Here is a 22,777-nt window from a genome sequence, read left to right as displayed (position 1 = left end):
GCCAAAAATAAGTGAAAAAAGAAAATGTGGAAAGAAAAGCCCAAATCTGTATACATTTTATAAACGTCCATAACCAAAACATTTCATACCTGTAAACATGGCGTGAAAGTAAGGACTACAGGCAGCCAGCACCACTCTATGAGCAGAAATTTCCATGTCTTCGGCCACAATTGTGACATCACACAGCAAATTCTGACTGTTTACAAGAGAGAGAAAAAAAATTTAAATGATAACAACAGTAAATGTATTGAACATCCTATGCAAAACTTTTACAGTGAAAGCCCAATTTTCTGAAGACTTAACTAAAAACTGCCATCCTTAAAAAGGAGTTCCCAAACATGAAGCACAAATAAAACAGCCATGACACAGGCCAACATGCCTTTGCCCTCATTCAGAATTTTGCTTTTGTTATCTCAACCTAATGAAAGTTACTGGCAGCAAATTATCAATGGAGTATGAAGGGAAAGTTGTTTATATTAAGAACTGCATCAACAGAAGTGGCAGATGGTGGTATGACACTAAGACAAGACAAAATAAAACACACATAGAAACTAAATTGGGTCAAAATACCAAAACTATACAGAAACAGGAAATGTCCTGGATCATGAAGCAAAGGTAAAGTTATATTCAACTACTTGCTGCATCAAAGCCATTTGAGCATTCGAAGGTTAACTTAATCAGAACATTTTCCAGTACAAAACATCTCATTCTTCAAAGTCAGAAAATATTACCACACATAAAATTAAAAAGCATTTTGTTACCTTAAAAGTTATTCAGTACATATAATTACACTTCCAGTTCTAAAACATCCATTTTAATGGATGTGCATTCTAATGCATTCAAAAACATGCAGTAAACACTTTTCACAAGCTATATAAGCTGCTAGATGAAATGCTCCAGCTAAATAAGAATATCACAGAATATCTTTTTGAGAAAAATCATTGATTTCAGAAAAAAGAAGAGGACTCCACCAACCTTACTGGCAATCACGTTGTTGACGACTGAAACAAGGTGTGATGAGCCCAAAGTCCTTTCTGCACCTCAAATATCCTGACACTGAATTCATGAGTATAGTGTACCTAGGTGACACTGGGCTTCCTGCTCAATTATCCCCATTCATTCCCCACAAGGGTACCTACCAGCTTCTGCAATTTCTGAAGCTTACAAGAAACATTTTCACAGGAGCTTAACCCAGTCTTTGAGTGATCCATTTCCACACCACTTTCAAACTTCTTTCTGTGCTGTGCTGTGTGAGCTCAGTTGATTCAGTCGTTTTCAACTCTTTGCAACCCTATGGACTGCAGCCTACCAGGCTCCTCTGTCCATGGGATTATCTCAGCAAGAACAGTGGAGTGGGTTGCCATTTCCTCCTCCAGGGGATCTTTTTAATCCAGGGATCTAACCTGCATCTCCTGCGGTTCCTGAATTGGCAGGTGGGTTCTTTACCACTGAGACACCTGGGAAGCCCTATTTCTGTCGAGTTCACACCAAAACTTCTGAAGATCCTACCGGTACTCACATTCCCTCCAAGTACAGAAGAAACTGTAAGAAAAGGGGCCAACCCAGCCCCAGTGAGGACAGCATCCCAGTGATAAGCTCACTGTGCCCTGTAAACTGAAGCATGGGTTATAATGAGACACAAGGCAAGTTGCCTGTTAGGCTCCAGAGGTGGCACATCACTCTCTGAAATTCCTCCAGATCAATGCGGAAAACTGACAAAGTCCACAGTACACTCTGAGCAGTTGAAACCACTCTGCAAGTCTATGTATTCCATGGGTTCTCAAGTAAGCAGGAGGAAGTCAGTGGTTTTTCAGGAAGATGTTATGCAGGAGCTCCATCCACATGTATAGTTTCACTTAGACCCTATCAATATCTTATGCTGCTGCTGCTGCTAAGTTGCGTCCAACTCTTAGCAACCCCATGGACTGCAGCCTACCAGGCTCCTCTGTCCATGGGGTTTTCCAGGCAAGAGTACTGGAGCAGGCTGCCATTGCCTTCTCCGATCAATGTCTTATGAGGTCCATGTTATTGTAATTTCTACCCTTAAAATGTATAGCTGGGGAAACCAAGGTAAAGATGAATAAGCAGTCTAAAGTCACCACTAGTGGCAATGCCAGGATTCAAATCTAAGGAGTCTGGTTTACAAAATCATCTAAAGCTATGTGATTTTAAGACTTGTTAAAGCTTGAATAAAACAAGGAATAGAAAGTATAAACAACAGCCATTTTTTATTAGACATACTGTACACCAGATACGATGCAGAATTCAATATATAGTTTACAAAAGGCCCAGTTTTAGTAGGTTTTTAGCACTACCACTACAAAAATAGTTAGAAATCAAATTCAACGAAGCACTGCAAGATCTTCTCTGCCCTTAAGGAGACTAGCAGAAAGGTCTGACAATGCAAGGATTACAGAACAAAGTAGAAAGTGCCAGAGTGAAGACACTAGAACAGGGGAGTCATCTAAATCAGACTTGGGGTTAGAAAAGGCACCCTGCAGCTACTGCACTTAGCTGAGTTCTAATCACAGATAAGTGTTACCTAGATGGAGAGAAGAAAGAGAATCTCACACAGAGAGAAGAGCAGATGCTACTGGACGGAGACCTGAAGTAGCAAAGTACCACGGGGAGTGTGGCACAAAAAGAGCTTTTGAGAAGAAGAGTGATGCTGGGGTGAGCAGAGCCATCCAGGTTTCCCACCATGACCATCTGCACACAGCTCAAACGTGAGCCAACTTCATCTTTATGTCGCTTTTCCTTTTGTCAATAATCCTTCCTAGTGCTCTAGTTTCAAGATGGAACTTAAATGGAATTATACTGAACACCTCAAAATCACATAATTACATTCAGCTTCAATTATAATTATTCATTGATCCAAACCTTTTATCATATAATTATCTTGGCCTTACCAGCTATTGGTAAAGTAATTAATATCAGTTAGTTGCTCAGTTGTGTCCAACTTTTCAACCCAACGGAGTATAGCCCACCAGGATCCCCTGTCCATGGAATTCTTCAGGAAAAAATACTGCAGTGGATAGCCATTCCCTTTTCCAGGGGATCTTCCTGACCCAGGGATCAAACCGAGTCTCCTGCATGGCAGGCAGATACATTACCATCAGAGCCACCAAGGTATAATAGTAGCTTATTAGCTGATGTTAATTAACTAATAAGATAAAAACAAAGGCAAACCAGTATGAAGTCACACGCTGGGATAGGTCACATGAAGTGTAATGCCACATTATAGATCAAAGACACGCTTAGTTTTAGTATTCAATTCCAGCAATAACATATTTTTAAAACATTACTTGCAGACAAGAGAGATTTGACCAATCTTCCTATCATTCAGCCAATCTGTGTCTACTGAACGTGGCCCTTACCTTTTCCTTTCAAGTGTGCATGCTCACAAGAAGTTGAATGACTTTGGATGAGGAGAAGAGAACTACAAATAAAATCCAGCAATAAAAATAACAGAAATTTGTTTTAGCCGTCCATACCCAAAGCATACATGGTGAGTTTATATTTCTACTATGTGAAATCTAATGAGGCAATTGACTATAAAAATTAAAGTCTTTCAGAATGAAGGTATAAAGTCGCTATTAGTAAAATCTGCATTTATTCACTCATTCATTAAATATCTAAAGTGCATACAGAAAAAAAATAAATAAATAAAGTGCATACAGGGGACCAAGGACAATGTCAGTTAATTAACTAATAAGATAAAAACAAAGGCAAACCATTATGAAGTCACAACCTGGGATAGGTCACATGCAGTGTAATGCCACATTATAGATCAAAGACATGCTTAGTTTTAGTATTCAATTCCAGCAATAACATATTTACCACACGTTTACCACAATAAATAAGACAATGCCCATGATAGTAAGGAATCTATCCTGGAGGATGGGAAAGAGACAAGCCAACAGACACTTACAAAATGAATTGACAGCTATTAGGGCAAGTGTCAGAGGTTGGAGTACACAGCACACAAGCCAAGCCCTAACACAAGCCAAGCCCAGGAAAGCTTTGGAAAGAGAATAACTTCTAAGCTCAAGTCTGGAGAAGAACAGGGGTTACACAGGCCTCATATAAAACTCAAATGACACAGAAAAAAGATAGATACTCATCTCCCAAGTGAAACATCGTAACAAATGGTCCTTCTCAGGAAAAAAATTCATTTGAAAAAAAATCATACCCAAATATATCAACACACTCTTTGGTTTTCAGGTATCAAAGGAGTGAATTCCTAAGACTAGAAAATCCTATTATTTCTGTATATACAGAAGCCTTCCCTAACCATCGGGAAGGCATTCCAAGACCTCCAATGGATCCCTAAAACCACAGATAGCACTGAAACCTGTATGTACTGTTATTTCTCATACATACATACCCATGATAAAGTTTAATTGACAAATTAAGCATAGTAAGAGATTAACAAGTGATAATAAAACAATAACTATACTGTGATAACAGTTATGTGAATGTACTCTAGCTCTCTCAAAATACCTTACTATACAAAGTTAGTGTGTTTTCCATCTTAACTGAACAATTATCATGCCCTGTGGCTATAACTTTCACAGTTTGAGGTGTGACAGCAAAATTAGCACAAATTTCTTTTTCATTTTTCACAATTTCACAGATGGAAGGTTCATTCTTACCACAGATCTTAGCAACCTTAGCATATGATGTTTTTTTCTTCTCTTAAGTCAAGAACATTTACACTTTTCACTTAAAGGAAGTACTTTACAGCTTATATTTGACATTTCTGAATTGCCAGCATCACTTCTCCTGCACTTGGGGCTATTATGAAGTAAAATAAGGGTCACTTGAACACAAGCACTGCAACAGTCAACCTAACGACCAAGAGAGCTGCTGAGTGACGAATGGCTGAGACACACTGGGCAGAGGGGTGAGTCTCATCTCAAGCTGGAGCAGGCAGGACAATACCATCACACTACCAGAACAGTTTGACCACGGTAACCGAAACCTTGGATAAGAGTGGACTAATGTGTATCTTACTCCTTGGAAGAAAAGTTATGACCAACCTAGAAAGCATATTGAAAAGCAGAGACGTTATTTTGCTGACTAAGGTCCGTCTAGTCAAGGCTATGGTTTTTCCAGTGGTCATGTATGGATGTGAGAGTTGGACTGTGAAGAAAGCTGAGCACCAAAGAATTGATGCTTTTGAACTGTGATGCTGGAGAAGACTCTTAAGAGCCCCTTGGACCGCAAGGAGATCCAACCAGTTCATTCTGAAGGAGATCAGCCCTGGGATTTCTTTGGAAGGAATGATGCTAAAGCTGAAACTCCAGTACTTTGGCCACCTTATGCGAAGAGTTGACTCATTGGAAAAGACTTAGATGCTGGGAGGGATTGGGGGCAGGAGGAGAAGGGGACGACAGAGGATGAGATGGCTGGATGGCAACACTGACTCGATGGATGTGAGTCTGAGTGAACTCTGGGAGTTGGTGATGGACAGGGAGGCCTGGCGTGCTGCGATTCATGGGGTCGCAAAGAGTCGGACGCAACTGAGCGACTGAACTGAACTGAACTGAATGTGTATCTTCTTAAAAGTTAGAATGTGCCATTAGGCTCTGAGATATCTAAAATAATTGGTAGTTTCAGGAAACAAGAATTTACTTTCTACTGGAGGTGGGGATGGTGGAGAGATTACATAGCATCTGTCCACCTTTCTGTCTCAGGTGCACAGGATGAGCCAGACTCAGAGCTGGTCAGCTGCTTCATCAAATGCTGGCTGCTCAGCATGAGGGGAGGTGAGATAGAAAAACAAGCTGTTTTAATTAAATTAGTCATGTTTAACCAAACCTCCTATAACTGATAATGTGGTTCAACAGACAAGTGAGATGCAACCTAGCGAAAATGTCAATAATCTTACAGAGCAACACAACTCCGTAACAAGTGGTACCACCATCAACTTTTTCTCCTTAAAACAACGATGGTTAGAATGGGAATTTCTGTAGCAATGATGCACAAGGAAAACCTAGCTTCTGGTTCACCACCACATTCAGAGGCCTGAAAAACAGCAGAGATTGTACCTGCTGAGATTTCAAAGCAAAATAAGAAAGGGTGATGGCCAACTACGGTCAGTGATTTAGAAAGTGCCTTAAACATGAAAAGGATCCCAGAATAGAGAGTTTCACAGAGAAACATGAGAGCAGAATGACAGGGAAAAGAGATAAAACAGAGTCACAAGAAGATGTGGCAAGAAGCATATTACTGAGTACTTGTAGAAAAGGGAAGGTAAAGAATCCAGATTTAAGGACTTCTAAGAATACTTGGTCACAGTTAAGAGTGGAGAAAAAAAAAACACCAATAATTGGAAATAAAGTGAAAGAAGATATGAGCAACAGGAAAAAGATAATAGGGATGAAGCAAAGTGGAAACATGAGGATTTTACAGAGACGAAACAGTAATGGTAGAAGTGAGTTCTGAACATGTGTGATGAAAAAACTACGTGCAGAAAAAGGAAAATATGTACAAGGAAAACATCTTCATTAAAAATTATTTTAAAAATCTGATGAAATAAAATATGAGCTAGACATTCCTGCTGTTACTGTTGCTGCTATGCAGTCACTAAGCTGTACCCAACTCTTGGCAACCCCATAGACTGTAGCACTCCAGGCTCCTCTATCCTCCATTATCTCTGGGACTTTGCTCAAATTCCTGTTCACTGAGTCAGTGATGCTATCTAAGCTTCTCATTCTCTGCTGCCCCTTTCCTTTTGCCTTCAACATTCCCCAGCATCAGGGTCTTTTCCAATGAGTACACCTCATTGGAAAATGAGGAGTGAAGAGCAATTAGTAATAGCTCCAGAAAAGGGGGAGCGAAGAACAATTAGTAATAGCTCCAGAAAAGATGAAGCAGCTGGGCCAAAGCAGAAATAACGTTCAGCTGCGGATGGGCCTGGTGGTGAAAGGAAAGTTGATGCTATAAAGAGCAATACTATGTAAGAACCTGGAATGTTAGGTCCATGAATCAAGGTCCATAAATTGGACATGGTCAAACAGGAAATGGCAAGAGTGAACATTGACATCTTAGAAATCAGTGAACTGAAATGGATGGGAAAAGGCAAATTTAATTCAGATGACCATTGTATCTACTACTGGGAGCAAGAAATGGAGTAGCCCTTGGAGTCAACAGGAGAGTATGAAATGCAGTACTTGAGTGCACTCTCAAAAATGACAGAATTACCTTGGTTCATTTCCAAGGCAATCATTCAGCATCATAGTAATACAAGTCTGTGTCCCAACCACTGATGCCAAAGAAGCTGAAGTTGACTGGTTCTATGAAGATCTACAATGCCTTCTAGAACTCACACCAAAAAATATGTGCTTTTCATCTTAAGGGATTGGTATACAAAAGTAGGAAGTCAAGAGATAACCAGAACAGGCAAGTTTGACCTCAGAGTACAAAATGAAGCAAAGCAAAAGCTAACACAGTTTTGTTAAGAGAGCATGTTGGTCATAGAAAATACCTTCTTCCAACAACTCAAGAGATGACTACACATGGAAATCACCAGATGCTTAATACTGAAATCAGACCGACTCTACTCTTTGCAGCTGAAGATGGAGAACCTCTATACAGTCTGCAAAAAGAAGACCTGGGGCTGACTGTGGCTCAGATCGTGAGCTCCTTATTGCAAAATTCAGATTTAAGTTGAAGTTAGGAAAACCACTTGGGTATTCAAATATGACCTAAATCAAATCCCTTGTGATTATACAGTAGAGTTAATGAATAGATTCAAGGGATTAGATCTGGTAGACAGAGTGCCTGAAGAAGTGTGGACAGAGGTTCATAACTGTACAGGAGGCAGTGTCCAAAACCATCCCAAAGAAAAAGAAATTCAAGAAGGCAGAGTGGTTGTCTGAGAAGTCTTTACACATAGCTGAGAAAAAAAAAAAAGAAAGTCAAGGAGAAAGGGAAGGATATTCCTAACTGAATGCAGAATTCTATAGAAAAGCAAGGAAAAATAAAAAGACCTTAGCAAACAATGCAAAGAAACAGAGGAAAACAACAGAGTGCGGAAGACAACAGATCTCTTAAAGAAAACTGGAAATATCAAGGGAACATTCATATAAGAATAGGCACAATAAAGGATAGAAACAGTAAGGGAACTATCAAGCAGAAAAGAATAAGAAGTGGTGATGAATACACAGAAGAACTATACAAAAAATGTCTTAATGACATGGGTAACCACTATGGTGTGGTCACTCACCTAGAGCTGGACATCCTGGAGTGTGAAGTCAAGTTGGGCCTTAGGAAGCATTACTATAAAGCTAGTGGAGGTGACAGAATTCCAGCTGAGGTATTTAAAATCCCAAGTTGATACTGCTAAAGTGCTGTACTCAGTATAGCAGCAGGTTTGGAAAGCTCAGCAGTGGCCTCAGGACTGAAAAAGTTCAGTTTTCATTTCAATCACAAAGAAGGACAATGGCAAAGAATATTCCAACTACTGTATAACTGTGCTCATTTCACATGCTAGCAAGGTTATGTTCAAAATCTTTCAAGCTAAGCTTCAACAGTACTTGAAATGAGAAATTCCAGATGAACAAGCTGGGTTTAGAAAAGGCAGAGGAACTAGAGATTAAACTGCCAACAACTGTTGAATCATGGAGAAATCAAGGGAATTCCAGAAAAACATCTGCTTCTGCTTTATTAACTATGCCAAAGCCTTTGACTGTGTGGATCACAACAAACTGTGTGACATTCTTAAAGAGATGGGAGTACCAGACCAAATTACCTGTGTCCCGAGAAACCTCTAGTAGGACAAAAAATAACAGCTGGAACTAGACATGGAACCACTGACTGATTTAAAATCGGGAAAGGAGTATGAGAAGACTGTATATTGTCACCCTGCTTATTTAACTTATATGCAGAATGCATTACATGAAATCCCAGACTGGAAGAAGCATAAGCTGGAGTCAAGTTTGCCAGGAGAAAATATCAACAATCTCAGATAGGCAGATGATACCACTCTAAAAGGAGAAAGTGAAGTGAAACTAAAGAACCTCTTGATGAAGGACAAAAAGGAGAGTGAAAAAGCTGGCTTGAAGCTCAGCATTCAAAAAACTAAGATCATCATATCCGGGCCCATCATTTCATGGCATTTCCTTCCTCCTCATACCACACACCTTCTGACCTGGGGAGGCTCATCTTTCACTATCTATCTTTTTGTCTTTTCATACTGTTCATGGGATTCTCCTGGTAAGAATACAAGAGTGTTTTGCTACTACCTCCTCCAGTGGACCATGATTTGTCAGAACTCTTCACTGTGACCCGTTCATCTTAGGGAGCCTGGCACCCCACTCCAGTACTCTTGCCTGGAAAATCCCATGGATGGAGGAGCCTGGTGGGCTGCAGTCCATGGGGTCGCTACAAGTCGGACATGACTGAGCAACTTTACTTTCACTTTTCACTTTCATGCATTGGAGAAGGGAATGGCAACCCACTCCAGTGTTCTTGCCAGGAGAATCCCAGGGATGGGGGAGCCTGGTGGGCTGCCGTCTATGGGGTCGCAAAGAGTCAGACATGACTGAGCGGCTTCATTTTCACTTTTCACTTTCATGCATTGGAGAAGGAAACGGCAACCCACTCCAGTGTTCTTGCCTGGAGAATCCCAGAGACGTGGGAGCCTGGTAGGCTGCCACCTATGGGGTTGCACAGAGTTGGACACGACTGAAGCGACTTAGCAGCAGCAGCAGCAGAAGACAGTCATTTTTGCTTTCTTTATTTTAAATGCAAAACATTAAATCCAAGAGTTCTCTTCTGGTTACCTCAAAAAGCTCACAGTGTAATGTCCTCAAGTAAAGGTATACTGGGGATACAGCTTGTTTCTCTGTCTACTCTGTAGGCCCAATACACTCTGCTGCATATGTTAAGCACTCTGTAAAGGTTTACTGCTTTGCTTTTGAAAATGTTAGTGTGTCAGTGCTTTGAAAAACTCCTCCCATTGCCAAGCCACGTCCTGGAAATGTACAGAGCTGACTTCCCCACCAGAGAAGTGTTACTGTACCAGACTCATCTTTCACTACACTGAGAGGCTGTTCCTCTGACATCACTAGCTTTACAATGCTACACCCTTTCTCAGAAACCTTCACTGATACCCACTGCCCTTGGAATCAAGTCCCAATAAATCACCATTTAAGCCTGCCATAATTTTGACCTTTTCTATAGACTCCCCAGCATGAACTCTTTTTGATGCATTTTACCAAAAAAGATACATTTGGCCCGACCCTAGTTTGTGCAATTATCTAGACCAGGAACTGCCTTTCCTCTCCAGTACTTGTTATGAATCCTACTGCACCCCTATCAGGCCCAGCCAAAATCACTTCTGCGAATTTCTCTTGTGAGAACCCTCTTCAGAACCCACATTTTGCACACAATCTTCCACCACCTCATTCTCTTCTCTGTATCTCCTGCACAAAGGGCATGGGCAATGTCAGACACTGGCTCTTCTGGCTCCCACAAAGCCTTCCAGGCATGCTAGCTGACTTCAAAGGAGAACTAGATATCTGTAAGTACTTATTGAATACACTGTTTAGAAGTGACCACAGGGTTTTTAAACGAAATAATTTTGAGTTATTCAAGCTCATATTGAGATAGGACATAAGGCTCTATCTGGGCCTCTGAAGTAAAAGAAATGAAAAACTAGTTTAAAGAAAAGGTAACAGTTCACTTTTATAAGCTTAAATTATAATTCTTAACTTAAACTTCAATTAAAATTCTATAACTTACTCCTGGTCCTCCTATTTCTACAACCATACCTTACACCAAGTATAACTGGAAGAATAGTGAGGTGAGTTTTACTTCTAAAACTTCACTTTCATCAGTCAAATGTTCATAGAAACACCCCAGTGTACAGCTGATATTCTACCTATTAGAAGTGACAGCCCAAAAGCAGAATGGTGAGAACAAGAAGCTCTCCCTTCCCAGAAGTCAGGAAACTACTCTCAGCTACCCATTTCTGGCAGCAGGAAGTTGATGCAAGAATAGGAAAGATTTTCAGCTGTACGAGCAATAGACCTCTTGAATTTTTAAAGAATTATATAAAATTGGCAATAAGGGGTAAAAGAAAAGGGAAAGACATTAAAAAAAAAAATTTCTAATGAGCCACAAAGAGAGTTCATTTTTTAAAACACTAGTGGTCAGTGATTTCATCTGAACAATCCTTGTTGTGGACCTGGCAGTCAAATTCAGCTATTCAAAACTTATCTTTCTTTCTGAAAACCAGTACCAATTATTACCCTACTTATATGCTAGCTACTGAAATGGTACAACACAAAGAACACAAGCATACTGTCCACAGCCACACAGTTCACTGCCAAAGTGGGACAAACAACTGCATGAAGGGTAAAGCTAAACAATCCTTGAACAAGACAAGGGCACCATACAACCTGCAGGGAAACAGGAGAAAAACCTCACAGGGTAAGAAAATGTCAGGGAAGCAATGAAACTGAGACTACATTCCACCCACTCCCCTCATATAGTTATGGCTCAAAGAGGTAAAACAACTGGCAAGGCCAAAGACTGTCCCAAAACTTGGGTCATCTTCCTCAGGGGAAGGTGAGCTAGGTGTGGCCTTCCCTGTAGTTAAGTGAGTCAGACCTTTGTCAACAGGGGCCTACACACACGTAAGTGAAAAACCAGGCTACCAATTCCGTAGGAGCTGGGGGAAAGGTAAGAGGAATAGGCCTATTAAAAGTCAACCTTTATAGACTTTTCAAAGAAAAAAATGTCTCAACATAACCACACTATTTTTCTTACTTTTATTTCAATGTCACTTAATAACTACCACATTTTACATCCCAATAACTATTTTCCCAACCAGACTGACTGAAACAGCAGGGCCAGACCTGCTGGATTATTCCAACTATGTTTTCACCCTAAAACTAAATGAAAACTTACTGATTGAAACTGACGTCAGAGCAGCACTAGGAAACAAATCAAATATACAATAACTTTCCCTCATCTTTCTCTCTCCAATCCACTCTCCACCTAGCAGCCAGTGTGTTTTGTTCAAAATACAAATCTGATCATGCCACATCCCTGCTTAAAACTCTACAATGGCTCTTCCCATGGCAACTCCTGATAAAGACAGAAATGCAGAAAGCTCTAAGAATGCTGGCCTTCACGAACCCACCCAGCCTCCTCTCGTGCCATGATACCCCACCTATTTGACTCCAGCTACCCATTAGCCCCACAGGAGCCTGGCTCTCTCCCACCACAAGACTTGGATATTGCCATTCCCTATGCCTAACTTCCTGAGAAGGTAATGGCACCCCACTACAGTACTCTTGCCTGGAAAATCCCATGGACAGAGGAGCCTGGTGGGCTGCAGTCCATGGGGTTGCGAAGTGTCGGACACGACTAAGCGACTTCACTTTCACTTTTCACTTTCATGCAATGGAGAAGGAAATGGCAACCCACTCCAGTGTTCTTGCCTGGAGAATCCCAGGGATGGGGGGAGCCTGTTGGGCTGCCGTCTATGGGGTCGCAGAGTCAGACACAACTGAAATGACTTAGCATGCCTAACTTCATTTCCTTATTTCTCTTTTCCTTCTGATCACAGCACAATTATTCTTATCCTCTCAGGGAATATTTCCCTGACCACTGTTATCTATCTTCACAGCCCTCACTGTAGCAGTAACTGCCATTAAAATTTGCAGTAAATTATATGTATGATTGTTTCATTAATGCCTGCTGCTTATAATCAATCATAAGCCCCATGAAGGCAGCAGCCATGTCTGTTTTGGCTCACCATTGTTATCTCCAACACCCAGTAGATGAATATTCATTGAATCATGAACTTAATTAAAGAAGAAGCAAACAAATGATGGAACAAAAGAAAGGATTGCCTTTCAAAACACAGCACATAGATTAAAGGAAAGTTTAAGTCACTCCCTTCTTAGCCCAAGCTTTCAAATATAGGTGCTTTCACAAAGGAAATGATGGGAAAATATATACCTTTCACAAAATGCTAGGAAAATAATACCAAGATGGTTCATTCATACTTCAGTCTTCTAATTAAAAAAGCTACTCATTTTTCATTCAACACTTAAAGTCACTCTTTTCATTGTAGCAACTCAAGTATTTGAAAATACTTTAGCAATGGGCAGGTCACTACTGCCTAAAATCACTAACACTACCACGACCATCATTAACGAGAGAGTTATATTTCTGTCTAAAAACTCTTCCATATTCCATCCAATGGAAACAAGTAAGCAGGGGTAGAAAGACTGATATCAGACAAAACAGACTTCAGAACAAAGTCTATAATAAAAGACAAAGGATGGCATTATATAATAATAAAGAGATCATTATAAGAAAAGGATGTAATACTCACTAACATATATGCACCTAATACAGGAGCACTTAAATATATAAAGCAAATATTAACAGACACAAAGACAGATATGATAATATACAGTAACACCCAATTGACATCAGTGGACAGATCATCCAGACCAAAAAATCAATAAGGGAACAGCAGTCTTAAATACCACATTGGACGTGATCGGTATCTGAAAGACATCCCATCCAAAACACCAAACTGCACATTCTTCTTAGTGCATTCAGAATGTTCTCTAGGATAGATCACATGCTAGGCCACAAAACAAGTCTTAAAACTCTGACAAGATACAAACCCAACCAAGCAATTTTTCTGACCAGAATAGTGAGACACAAGAAATCAAATACATGGGGAAGGAGGTAGGAGGTATATTCAAGTGGGAGGGGACATGGGTAAATCTATGGCTGATTCATGTTGATGTTTGGCAGAAACCAACACAACACAACTCCCCAAAATCGATCAGTTCAGTTCAGTTCAGTCGCTCAGTCGTGTCCGACTCTTTGCGACCCCATGATTCGCAGCACGCCAGGCCCAAAATCTATAGAAGGCAGTAAAAGCAGTTTTAAGAAGTTTATAGTGATACAGGCCTTACTCAAGAAAACAACCTAATCTACACAGAAAGGAATTAAAAAAAGAATTACAAAGCCCAAAGTCATAAGGAAAGAAATAGTAAAGATCAGAGAAAATATCAAGTAAAACAGAGACAAACACACACACACAAACAAACCAAGGAAACCAAAAGCTGGTTTTGGGGTTTTTTGTTTTGTTTTTTTTTTTTTTGGTTAAAGGAAAATAAAATTGATAAACTTCCAGCCAGGCTCACTACCAAGAGAGAATCCAAATAAAAAATTAAAGAGGAGAAATAACAATCCGTAACACAGAGATACCAGAAGATCTTAAGAGAATACTAAAAGTAGTTATATACTAACAAATTAGATAACCCAGTAGAATGGACAAATTTCTAGAAACATACAACCTTCAAAGACTGAATTAAGAAAAATCAGACAACTTCAACAGTGAAACTGAATCTGTAAAAAAAAAAAAAGAATTTCAGCAAAAAAAAATCCAAGACATGATGGCTTCACAGATTCTACCAAATATAGCAAGAAGAGCTAACACCTATCCTTCTCAAATTATTCCAAAAAAGTGAAAAGAATGGAACACTCCCAAATTGAATCTATGAGGACAACATTACCCTGATAACAAAACCAGAAAGAGACACTACAAAAAAAGAAAATTATAAGCTAATATCTCTGATGAATATAGACACAAAATATCCTCACAAAGTATTAGCAAATCAAATTCAACAATAAAAATAGGATCACACACCATGATTAAGTGGAATTTATTCCAGGGATGCAAGGATGGTTTAATATCCATAAGTCAATGTGATATACTACATTAACAAAAGGAAGGATAAAATTCACATGATCACCTCAATAGATGCAAAAAAAATGTATTTGACAAAATGCAACATCCATTCAATATTAAAAAAACTCAGCAAAGTGGGTAAAAAAACATATCTCGACATAATTAAGGCCATTTATGATAAATCTTTAGCCAATGATTAAAGCTGAAAGCTTCTCTAAAATTAGTGACAAGAATGTTCACTCTTGCTACTTCTATTTAACATAGTACTGTAAATCCTAGTCACAGCAATTAGAAAAGAAAGAGAAATAAAAGGACTCTAAATTGGAAGGAAAGAGGTAAAACTGTTACTACTTGCAGGTGACATGATACTATACATAGAAAACCCTAACATCTCAATACCAATAAAACATTAGAACTAATAAATGAATTCAGTCAAGTTGCAGGAAAGAAGATATCTCTACTGCTTTTCTATACACTAATAATGAACTATCAGACAGAGAAAGTAAGAAAATAAACTCATTTAAAATCACACCAGTCTCCATTTAATAAGGACACCAGTTATACTGAATGACTGGTCCTTCCTACCCCAGTATCTCAGCAACAGTCCTGTTTCTAAACAAACACATTCTGAAGTACTGGGCATTAAGATGTTAATATATGCATGTGTGTGTGTGTGTGGTGGGGGGCACCTGAACACAAGACAGTGCCGTACCTCCAGTCCAAATACAGTTGAGGGGGTACTTTCAAGATGGCAGAAGAGTAAGATGAGACCACCTTCCTCCAGACAAACACATCAAAAATACATCTGCATATGAACAACTCCTTCAAAACACATTCTGAACTCTGGCAGAAGAACACAGACTTCACAGCTCATCTTCACAGAATGAGGCAGAGTAAAAGATAAAAGCAGGGAAGGCAATGGCCCCCCACCCCAGTACTCTTGCCTGGAAAATCCAATGGACGGAGGAGCCTGGTGGGCTGCAGTCCATGGCGTCGCTAAGAGTCGGACACGACTGAGCGACTTCACTTTCGCTTTTATGCACTGGAGAAGGAAATGGCAACCCACTCCAGTATTCTTGCCTGGAGAGTCCCAGCGATGGGGGAGCCTGGTGGGCTGCCGTCTCTGGGGTTGCACAGAGTTGGACATGACTGAAGCAACTTAGCAGCAGCAGCAGCAGCAAAAGATAAAAGAAAAAGAGACAAAGGAATTTGGGACGAGGACCTGGGCCTTGGGGAGGGAGCATAAAGAAGGAAATGTTTCCACACACATGGAAACCCCCTCTCAAGTACAAACTAGGAGAACACTGGCGCCTCAGAGGGCAGTGCAACAGCAGGTGCTTAAAAGGCAAAACAGAATTCAGCACAGACATCAGTGCTGACCAGCACTTTCCAGCCTGAAACATATGTCTACATGGCCACTAGTGAGAGGAGGCTGGGTACTGAGGGTTAGGCTTCAGGGGTCAGGTTCCAGGAAGAGGACTGGAGCTGACTGCTGTGAAGATACTCTGAAGAGGGTAGTACAGCAAAGCTGAGAATCCAGGGAAAAGCCTGAACCTGCTGGAGAAGCAAGGGATCATTGTCACAGGGACACGATAGCTCTGCCAGCACAAAGACAGGAGGACTTGGTCTTGGCAAGTGTCATAGATGGGAGAAGCCATGGCTATGAACTGCAACCCCAGAGGTAGAAATGTTGACTAGCTGCCACCAAAGAAGGGAACGAGCACCAGAGGCAGGACTAGCCATGACTTCAATTTGTAATCCCAGAGGAGGAATGCAGGCCACTTGGCCACCACCAAGAGTACCAGGGCCAATGGAAAAGACACCACTGCAGTCCCAAACCACCAAGCTATGAGCAGGCACAGGTCATTATCCACACATTCCTGGGAGCCTATGCAGATATGCTCTGCCAAGGGACCCACGACACAGGGCCAATTGCCCTGAGGGAGCGCATGACCTGCCTCAGACTGCCAAATTCCCTCGGGAATCAGCGACAGCAGGCACACCCCACAAACCCCAAATGTGTGTCTTGCACCCCTCCATCTCCTCAGCCCAAGTAAGCAACTGAACCCTAGTAAGTAGCAACTTTCAGCCCTTCTCATATGTGCAGGAAACAGAGGAGGGCAGCCTACAAGCAGAGGCGGGTGCAAAATCAAAGCTGAGCACCAGGGGCTGTGTGATCTAAGAGGAAAGGAATTCCTTCCTGAAGCCACAGGTACAGCAGATTAAATCCCCACGATTAGTTTGAGCCTGTGGACTTTGGGGCCAACTGCAGACTTTGGAAGCAACTACAAGCTGCCATAAGACCAGATCTGAGTCTGAGGTCACCCCACAGCACCTACAGCAGGTCCAGAGAACTTCCTAGAAACACTGGAGACTTCCTGAGTCGGCAGATTGGAGGGAACTCACTGTGTGATGAGGACAACGGAGGACATTTTTCTTACTACCACTCTCTCTCTGTATACATAAATAATTTTTCTTCTTCATACTGTTCCATTGTTACTTCTTTTTCATTATTCCTTTAATTTTGGTTTTACTTATTCCTCTTTTAAATGTGTCTATTTTAAAATAATTTTATTTCTATTTTTACAGCACTCTCATGATATTGCATTTTTACCCATGTTTTTGGTTTGGTATTTTTGCTAGTCTAATTTTAAGTATTTGTTTTCACTTACGGATTTATTGACTTAACTGTTCTCTTTCATTTTTTGGTTCCTGTTTCCATTCTTTTTTCTCTCTCTCCCCTGTTCTCCTTATAAGTGTGTGTTTATGAGTGTGTGAGTTTATTTAGCTATTTCTTTGACCATTTCTCACAGAGTTTTGTTTGTCTGTTCCTTGTATGATTGTTGACTTCCTTTTGTTTTCTTTTTCTTCTTTTTTTTCTTTTTTTAAGTCCCTTTCTTTCTTCTTCTCTTCTGTGCTGTGCAGCTTGCAGAGTCTTGGTGCTATAGTAAGGCGTTGGGTCTGGACGTTGAAAGTGAGAGACCTAAATCCAGGATGTTGGACCACCAGAGAACTCCCAACCCTGTGGAATATTAATTGGCAAGAGCTCTCCCAAAGGTTTCCATCTCAACACTAAGACCATGGCCCACCCAACAGCCAGCAAGCTCCAAAGCCAGGTGCCTCACATCAATTACCAAAACAGGAACACAACCCTGCCCATTAGCAGACAGGCTTCCCAGACATACCAAGCCCACAGATACCCCAAAACACAACAATGGAAACAGCACTGCCCTTCAGAGAGACAGTATCCAGCTCAAAGCACTAGATCACAGGAACTAGTTCACTCAACCAGGAAACCTTCACAAAAGCAGAATAAGTGAGGAAGAAGAATGAATAAGTGAATGAATGAGTAGGTGATCTGGGAGACAGAATAGTGTAAATAACGGAAGCATAGCAGAATAAAGAAAACCAAATGAAAAGAAAGGAGGACAGTCTCAGAAACCTCTAGGACAACATTACATGCACCAACATGTGAACTAGAGGGACACCAGAAGAAGAGAAAAAGAAAGAGAATGAAAAAATATATCTGAGGAGATAATAGTCTAAAAGTTCCCTAACATGGGAAAGGAAAATAGCCACCCAAGTCCAAGAAGCTCAGAGTTCCATACAGGATAAACCCAAAGAGAAACACGCCAAGATATATATTAATCAAACTCACAAAAACTAAACACAAAGAAAAAATATTAAAGCAGAAAAGTAAAAGCAATAAATAACATATAAGGATATCCCCATAAGTCAGCAGATATTTCAACCAAACTCTGCAGGCCAAAATGGAGTGATAGGATATACTTAAAGTGATGAGGGAAAAAAAATCTACAGCCAAGATTTCTGTACCCAACAATGATCTCATGAAGATTAGATGAACAAATCAGAAGTTTTACAGATAACCAAAAGTTAAGAAAATTCAGCACCACCACACCAGCTTTAAAGCAAATGCTAAAGGAACTTCTCTAGAGAGGAAACACGAGAAAAAAAAAGAATACGAAAACCAACCCAAAACAATAGTGAAAGGTAAAAGGATCATATATATCATTACCTTAAATTTAAACAGATTAAATGTTCCAACGAAATGACAGACTGGCTGAATGGAAACAGAAACAAGAACTATATGCTGTCTACAAGAGACCCACTTCAGAGCTGGCGGGGTCACATACAGACTGAAAGTGAGGGACTGAAAAGACTCCATGCAAAAGGAAAACAAAAGACAATGTAGCATCAATACGTGCATCAGAAAAAATAGGTAAACAAAGATCATGACAAGAGACAAGGAAGGACACTACATAATCATCAAGCAATCAAGCAAAGAAGAAATAGGAGCACCACAATACATTAAGGCAAATGCTAACAACTGTAAAAGGGGAAGTAAGACAGTAACACAGTAATACTAGGGGACTTTAACGCCCCACTCACACCAATGGAGATTATCCAGACAGGAAATTAATAAGGGAACACGAACATTAAATGACACATTGGACCAGTTAGACCAAATTGACATCTACAAGAATTTCATCTGAGAATAATAGAATTCACTTTATTCTCAAGTGCACATGGAACATTCTCCAGAACAGATTACATCTTGGATCACAAATCAAGTCTGGCTAAATTAAAAAAACCTGAAATTATATCCAGCATTTTTTCTGACTACAATGCTATAGGGTTAAATATCAGCTAGAGTAAATAAACTGTAAAACACAAACACATGGAGGCTAAACAATACACTTCTGAATAACCAAGAGATCGCTGAAGACATCAGAGGAAATCAAAGAGTACCTGGAAACAAATGACTGTGAAACCGTAACAACTGAAAACATGTGAATCAAGGCAGTGCTGAGAGGGACATTCACAGCAATATAGGCCTACTTCAAGAAACAAGAGAAATGTCAAATAGACAACCTAGCCTCGCACCTACAGGAACAAGAAAAATAAAAAACTCCCTTTTAATAGAAGGGGAAAAATCATGAACATCAGAGCAGAAATAAATGAAAAAGAAATGAAAGAGATAATACCAAAGGTCACTAAAACTAAAATGTGATTCTTTCAGGAGATAAACAAAACTGACAGTCTATTATCCAGACTCATTAAAATAAAAAGGGAGAAGACTCAAATCAATAAAATTAAAAATTAGAAAGAAGTTACAACAGACAACACAGAAATACAAAAGATCATAAGAGACTACTACAAGCAATAAAATGGACGACATGGAAGAAATGGACATATTATCAGAAAAGTATATTCCTCCAAGACTGAATCAGGTGGTCGTGGTGGTTTAGCAGCTAAGTCATGTCCGACTCTTGCAACCCCATGGACAGTAGCCTGCCAGGTTCCTCTTTCCATGGGATTCTCCAGGCAAGAATAATGGAGTGGGTTGCCATTTCCTTCTCCAGACTGAATCAGGAAGAAATAGAAAATATGAAAAGATGAATCACAAGCATTGAAATTGAATCTATGATCAAAAATCTTCCAACAAACAAAAGCCCAGGGCGAGACGGCTTCACAGGTGAATTCCATCAAATATTTAGAAAACAACTAACATGTACCCTGCTCAAACTGTCCCAGAAAATAACAGAGGAAGGAAAACTCCCAAATTCATTCTATGAGGCCACCATCATCCTGATGACCAAAACCAGACAAAGATACCATAAATATATTATAGGCTAGCATCACTGATGAACATAGGTGCAAAAACCCTCAACAAAATTCCTCCAAACAGAATCCAACAACATGTTAAAAGGATCATACAACATGATCAAGTGGAGTTTATCCCATGCATCCAAGGATTTGTCAATATACACAAATCAATCAATGTGATACACCATATGAACAAACTGAAAGATAAAAAACACATGATCATCTCAATACATGTCGGAAAAGCTTTTGACAAAATTCAACCAGCATTTATGATAAAAAAAAAAATCTTCAGAAAATTGGCACAGAAGGAACCTACCTCAATATAATAAAGACCATATAAAGCAAATCCACAAAAACATTATTCTCACTGGTGAAAAACTGAAAGCATTTCCTCTAAGATTAGAAACAAGACAAGGGTGCCCACTCTCACCAGTGTTATTCAATATAGTTTTGTAAAGTCCTAGAGACAGCAATCAGAGAGGAAAAAGAAATAAAGGGAATCTGTATTGGAAAAGAAGTAAAACTCTCATTGTCTGTATGTGACATGACACTACACATAGAAAAACCCCAGGTTTGCAAACAGAAAACTACCAGAGCTAATCAATGAATACAGTAAAGTCTCAGGATATAAAACTAATACAGCAAAATCCCTTGCATTTCTGTACACTAACAATGAAAAATCAGAAAGAGAAATTAAGGAAACAATTCCATTCACCACTGCAACAAAAGAGCAAACTATCTAGGAATAAACCTACCTAAAGAGACAAAAGATCCGTATACAGAAAACTGTAAGACACTGATGAAATAAATCAAAGATAATACAAACAGATGGAGAGATATATCATGTTGTTGGACTGGAAGAATCAATATTATGAAAATGACTGTACTTCTTGAAGCAATCCAGATTCACTGCAATCTCTATGAAGATGCCAATGGTATTTTTCACAGAACTAAAGCAAAAAATTTCACAACTTACATGGAACACAGAAGACCCCAAATTGCCAGAGCAATCTTGCCAAAGAAAAATGGAGCTGGAGGAATCAAGCTTCCTGACTTCAGCCTATACTACAAAGATACAGCCATTAAGACAGTATGGTACTGGCACAAAAACAGAAATACAAACTAATGGAACAAGATAGTAAGCCCAGAGATAAAGCTACACACCTATGGGCACCTAATCTTTGATAAAAATGGCATTAATACAACAATGAATTAAAAGTTTCTTCAATAAGTGGTGCTGAGAAAACTGAACAGCTACATATAAAATTAGAACACTTCCTAATACCATATACAAAAATAAACTCAAACTGGATTAAAGACTTAAATGTAAGGTCAAAAACTATACAGTTCTTAGAGGAAAACATAGGCAGTGCATGCTTTGACATAAATTATAGCAAGATCTTCTTTGACCCACCTCCTAGGGTAATGGAAATAAAAACAAAAATAAACAAATGGGACCTAATTAAACTTAAAACCTTTTGCACAGCCAAGGAAACAATAAATAAGATTAAAATCAACCCTCAGAATGGGAGAGAATAATTACAAATGAAGCAACTAACAAAAGATTAATCTCTAAAATATATAAGCAGCTCATATAGCTCATTATCAGAAAAACAAACGGCCCAATCAAAAAGTGGGCAGAAGGCCTAAACAGACATTTCTCCAAAGAAGACATCAGTCAGTTCAGTTCAGTTGCTCAGTCGTGTCTGACTCTTTGCAAGCCCATGAATCCCAGCACGCCAGGCCTCCCTGTCCATCACCAACTCCTGGAGTTCACTCAGACTCGCATCCATTGAGTCAGTGATGTCATCCAGCCATCTCACAAAGAAGACATATATATGGCCAATAAACACTTGAAAAGATGCTCAACATCAGTCATTATTAGAAAAATGCAAATCAAAACTACAATGAGGTTACATTACCTTACACCAATCTGAATGACCATCATCAAAAAAAACTAGAAACAATAAATGCCGCAGAGGATGTGGAGAAAAGGGAAGTCTCTTGAACTGTTGGTGGGAATGTAAATCGACACAGCCACTATGGAGACCAATATGAAGATTCCTGTAAAACTAGGAATAAAACTACCATATGACCCATCAATACCACTACTGGGCATATACCCTGAGAAAATCATAATTCAAAAAGACACATGTGCCCCAGTGTTCACTGCAGCACCATCTACAGTAGCCAGGACATGGAAGCAACCTAGATAAAACATGGTACATTTATTTAATGGAACAGTATTCAGCCATAAAAAAAAACAAATTTGAGTCAGCCATAGTGAGATGGATGAACCTAGAGCCTGTTATACAGAGTGAATTACATCAGAAAGAAAAAAACAAAAATATCATATATCAACACATATATATGGAATCTAGAAAAACAGTACTGATGAAGAACCTATTTACA

The 22,777-nt window shown here is 39.7% G+C and overlaps 1 protein-coding gene across 1 annotated transcript in view; it reads right to left on the bottom strand.

The window, feature by feature from the left end:
- Nucleotides 1–22,777, bottom strand: part of LOC138072335 (kelch-like protein 2) — a 159,211-nt gene that overhangs the window by 119,224 nt on the left and 17,210 nt on the right. Inside the window, exon 3 of the mRNA XM_068963435.1 lies at nucleotides 90–196. Coding sequence (XP_068819536.1) covers nucleotides 90–196 — 107 coding nt within the window. The remainder of the gene's footprint in view (nucleotides 1–89; nucleotides 197–22,777) is intronic.

This window comes from Capricornis sumatraensis, unplaced genomic scaffold, assembly GCF_032405125.1.
Source record: "Capricornis sumatraensis isolate serow.1 unplaced genomic scaffold, serow.2 scaffold3, whole genome shotgun sequence".
Lineage (NCBI taxonomy): Eukaryota > Metazoa > Chordata > Mammalia > Artiodactyla > Bovidae > Capricornis > Capricornis sumatraensis.
This window is presented reverse-complemented; position numbering and strand designations above follow the sequence as displayed.